Source organism: Gymnoscopelus microlampas, assembly GCF_963454915.1.
Source record: "Gymnoscopelus microlampas genome assembly, chromosome: 2".
Taxonomy (NCBI): domain Eukaryota; kingdom Metazoa; phylum Chordata; class Actinopteri; order Myctophiformes; family Myctophidae; genus Gymnoscopelus; species Gymnoscopelus microlampas.
Genome location: NC_139939.1, coordinates 61,546,878 through 61,551,877, shown reverse-complemented (window position 1 = coordinate 61,551,877; position 5,000 = coordinate 61,546,878). Strand labels below are relative to the sequence as shown.

Here is a 5,000-nt window from a genome sequence, read left to right as displayed (position 1 = left end):
CCAGAGGATGACGAGGTTGGATGCAGCTTCGTGGTCGGTTTGATCCAGAAGAACCGCCGCCGCCTGAGGAAGTCTGGAGAAGATATGCATACTGTGGGCTTTGCTATCTATGAGGTCAACTATACATCTATTTATACATCTATTTAACTATCTATATATCTATCTATATAACTAACTAACTAAACTAGTCTGTTAGAAGATATGCATACTGTGGGCTTTGCTATCTATGAGGTCAACTATACATCTATTTATACATCTATCTATTTAACTAACTATATATCTATCTATTTAACTAACTAACTAAACTAGTCTGTTAGAAGATATGCATACTGTGGGCTTTGCTATCTATGAGGTCAACTATTTATATATCTATCTATTTATCTATATATATATGTCCCCCCCCTCTGTAAATGTCATTTGTATTAGATGTCAGTCAGTCTGGTATGAAAGGCTGGAACATTAAACTGATTTAAGTTTGTTTTGTTTTACTTCTGTCCGTTGTTCTAGGTTCCATCACAGGTACGTGAAGACACACACACACACGCACGCACGCACGCACGCACGCACGCGCGCACGCGCACACGCTCACGCACACGCACACGCACACGCACACGCACACGCACACGCACACGCACACACACACACACACACACACACGCTATGCTAACTTTAAGATATAATATAATATTATAATGAGCACTAGTGAGGACCAATTATATGAAGATAAGCTTGAAAATGGGTGAAGTGGTCCTTTAAGAGGTCAGAGGTCAGATGGGTTTGACTGACGCCCGTCGCCCAAAAGGGAAATAGCAAGAGTCACATCCTCCGGTTTACTTCCTGTTTCTGCGTGACGTAGGTGGACACGCCTTTTTAGGAGACAGGAAGCAGCTTGGAGTCTATTGATTCCAATGGAAGAGTCAACATGAACACAGCTTCTGAACCATTCTTTAGCTCAGTGGTTCTCAAACTTTTTCATGTCAAGAACCATTCTTTAGCTCAGTGGTTCTCAAACTTTTTCATGTCAAGGACCCCCAGTTTGACATGCATTAGAGGCTACGGACCCCCATATAATGGCATTTATATCTCTGGGACCCCAATTTATATTGTAAAATCAATGTTAATCTAACTCTGAGAAGGAACCAAATGGACCCGTTAGGGTCCATTTGGTTCCATTTGTACACTCTCAGAGTTACAGACCCATAAGGGTCCATTTGGTTCCTGTCTATCATTTAGTTGGGGACCCCCTGGAACCCCCTCAAGTACCCCTGGGGGTCCCCGGACCCCACTTTGAGAACCAATGCTTTAGCTCCATGGATACTGAACTAAATATTGGACCCGATCGTCACAAGACACACAATATGTACAAGATCTTCATACTAAAATGGCTTTTTTTAGAGACACAAATGAGGAGAAAATCTACTTCGTTATCGACTCTTCTCTATCCCAGCAACACACTCTCACGAGATTTGGGAAGATATCTGAAGAGTCCATCTGCAGTCTGACGGACGAGACATAGAGGGCGCTGTCCCTTATTTTTTAACTCTATGCTCTGTCCCTATAAGATGTTCTAAAAACTGATTAACTGAGATTATATATGTGAATATAGTACGTGAATATCATTATGGACATATTAAAAATCACACCCAGTGTGAAGTGGGCGGTGTGGTCACAGTGGTCATCACAGTGATGGAAGTGATTCACGAAAAAAAAATCATAAAAGTGTTTTTTTTAAGTCCATACTGCTATTCATAGGGCTTCACATGTGTCATGTGTTTCGCTATCATGGTGCAGGATTGGTCAGTGTCCAACAAACCTCACTTATAGGGGGCGGTTACACCGCCCCAAAAATTAAATAAAATGTGTGTTCCAATGCTCAATAATATAATGTTCCATTATTAACTGTCTTGGTTTATGGGGTGATTTGGGAATCATGACATTTTGCTAAACATAATTATAGTTGTATATATCTCTATATATATGGTTAACATTGAGCAGAAACAGGAGCATAAGACTGAATAATACATGTGTGTTTATTGGGGGAATTTCATAGGTTTCTTAAAAGCATCTTTGCCAATAACAGTGCACTTTCAAACATGTAAAGCATTTATTTCCTTTAATGAAGAAAATATACAACTACATATTATCCATATGACGTTGTCAGCCAGGGAGAGGGGAGGGGGAGGGAGGGGGGAGGGTGGTGGGGTGGTCGGGGGAGAAGAAAACCACGCCTACTTATGAGATCATTTGTAGGATGTCTGTAACTACTTCACCTCTAGTGGCTCCAATGGAGAGAATGTGTATCTTCCTATATTAACAATCTTTGCTGACGCTCTGTGTCTAATGATTGTTCCCCGCTGTGCTGTGATTGGCTGGTGGTCCCATCAGTTCCACGGTCAGAGGGAGGTCCATCTGGACAAGAACTTCTTCCTGACTCACGCCCAGACGGCCCGATCTGAGACCTTCATCAACCTGAGAGAGGTACCTGTCTGTCTGTCTGTCTGTCTGTCTGTCTGTCTGTCTGTCTGTCTGTCTGTCTGTCTGTCTGTCTGTCTGTCTGTCTGTCTGTCTGTCTGTCTGTCTGTCTGTCTGTCTGTCTGTTTGTCTGTCTGTCTGTTTGTCTGTCTGTCTGTCTGTCTGTCTGTCTGTCTGTTTGTCTGTCTGTCTGTCTGTCTGCAGTGTCGGGGGGAGAGAGAAGCGTATAGTAGTCAAACAGCAAACAAACTGTTAACGTTCATATTAATAGTTAAAGAGTTATACCAACAGTCAGAGAGGGTTATGTAATAATCTTAAATTAGATTAGATTGGTGATAATGCAGAGGATATATTTCCAACACAAATGTGTTCATTGTCGCGTTATTTAACATCAAAGTAACCGTTACTCGAGTGCAACCGACGGCCACTTTGAACAAGTAAGCCTCTGTATTTAACCACAGAGAAATCAACTCTCAGCTGGTCTTTAATGTCCTGTTGTCATAGAATGTGTCCTATAGTTCTGTAGTGTCTGGCTCTCAGCACTGACACCTCCTCCCTCTCCTGCTAAACTTTAATTCATGTATTTATTGTTGTCTCCGCCAGGAGACTGTGTTTTCACTTTCCGTCCCCGTCCCCCCTCGGCCAAGCTAACATTGGTCAAGCCTCACGTGACACGTGACCATACGTTGAAAGAGTGTGCTCTGATTGGCTAGTGAGACGCATGACGTATAGCGGCCTATAAATAGATGTGTCACTTTGAAAGAGTCTGTGTCTCTTTCAAAGTGAGGTAAGACAGGAATAATCACGAAATGGCTGATATATACGTAATATAAATAGCTTAGACAGGATTAATCAATATTTGCTGGCGGAGACTTGTGCTCCGAGGAGCACATTTTCTAGTTCTATAAATATTGTTCATCACAGTAGGGGTAGTGGGGAGGGGTGTTTACCATCAACTTTCACCAATTAAAATAAAACAATTCAGCGATATAAAATAAAATATAATATATTGGTATCAGAATCTGTATCGGCCGAGTCATAATTCCATAATCAAATTAAATTAATAGTCATATTATTATAGTATTAATATTCATATATTCATATATTATGTTAATATGTGTTATAGGTCAGTTCTAGGTTCAAGCTGCCTCCAGGTGAATACCTCATCGTTCCGTCTACCTTTGAGCCTCATCTAAACGGAGACTTCTGTATCCGAGTGTTCTCTGAGAAACAGACGGAGACACTGTGAGTACACACACACACAACACACACACACACACACACACACACACACACACACACACACACACACACACACACACACACACACACACACACACACACACACACACACACACACACACACACACACACACACACACACACACACACTAATACAGTGTCAGATAATAAATTCATCTCTTCTGTTCAGACCCTGTGACGACCCCGTGACCTGTGAGCTGGAGGATGTAAGTATTGTTATAATAATGACATCATCCTTTATGATGATGTCATCCTTTATGATGATGTAATACATGAACACACTACAGTGAGATCAGTGTGATTACATGTTTAACTAGAAAAAGTGCTCCTCGGAGCACAAGTCTCCGCCAGCAGACTTGTGTTGGGAATGTTGGGAATGTTCTAATTCTTATGTTCTAATTAGAACATGTTACTGCGTCATAGTAACATGACACAAGTGTCCTATCCGTGTCCTATCCGTCTGTTTTATCCAAACCTTAGTTGGATAAAACTGGTATCCCCACCTGGAGTTACTGTATAACTGTCCTATCCGTCCTGTCTGTATAAGTGTCCTATCCGTCCTGTCTGTATAAGTGTCCTATCCGTCCTGTCTGTATAAGTGTCCTATCCGTCCTGTCTGTGTAAGTGTCCTATCCGTCCTGTCTGTGTAAGTGTCCTATCCGTCCTGTCTCTGTAAGTGTCCTATCCGTCCTGTCTGTGTAAGTGTCCTATCCGTCCTGTCTGTATAACTGTCCTATCCGTCCTGTCTCTGTAAGTGTCCTATCTGTCCTGTCTGTATAAGTGTCCTATCTGTCCTGTCTGTGTAAGTGTCCTATCTGTCCTGTCTGTGTAAGTGTCCTATCCGTCCTGTCTGTGTAAGTGTCCTATCCAATTGTTACAGTATCCGCCATTTCTCAGCCATTTCGTGATTATTCCTGTCTTACCTCACTTTGAAAGAGACACAGACTCTTTCAAAGTAACACATGTATTTATAGCCCATTATATGTCACTAGCCAATCAGATCACACTATTTCACCGTATTGTCAAGTGTCACGTGAGGCTCGACCAATGTTTGCTTGGCTGACGGAAAGTGAAAACAAACTCTCCTGGCGGAGACAATAATGTGCATTCATTATGCATACATATACAACATATTTAATTGATGTATTAATGCATAAACGGTTAAATGGATGAATGTAAACTGTTCTTATTGGTGTGTAGTTACAGTTTGTGTATTTTGTGTTGCTAGGATACCGTATCAGAGGAGGACGTGGATCAAGGATTCC

The 5,000-nt window shown here is 41.7% G+C and overlaps 1 protein-coding gene across 1 annotated transcript in view; it reads left to right on the top strand.

Moving 5' to 3' along the window:
• The window catches only part of LOC311035623 (calpain-2 catalytic subunit-like), a 42,878-nt gene that overhangs the window by 27,014 nt on the left and 10,864 nt on the right, over positions 1-5,000 (top strand). The window contains exons 10-15 of the mRNA XM_084043933.1: positions 1-114; positions 508-519; positions 2,386-2,478; positions 3,599-3,717; positions 3,905-3,941; positions 4,964-5,000. The exon at positions 1-114 is cut by the window's left edge and continues 56 nt beyond it; the exon at positions 4,964-5,000 is cut by the window's right edge and continues 29 nt beyond it. Coding sequence (XP_083900059.1) covers positions 1-114; positions 508-519; positions 2,386-2,478; positions 3,599-3,717; positions 3,905-3,941; positions 4,964-5,000 — 412 coding nt within the window. The remainder of the gene's footprint in view (positions 115-507; positions 520-2,385; positions 2,479-3,598; positions 3,718-3,904; positions 3,942-4,963) is intronic.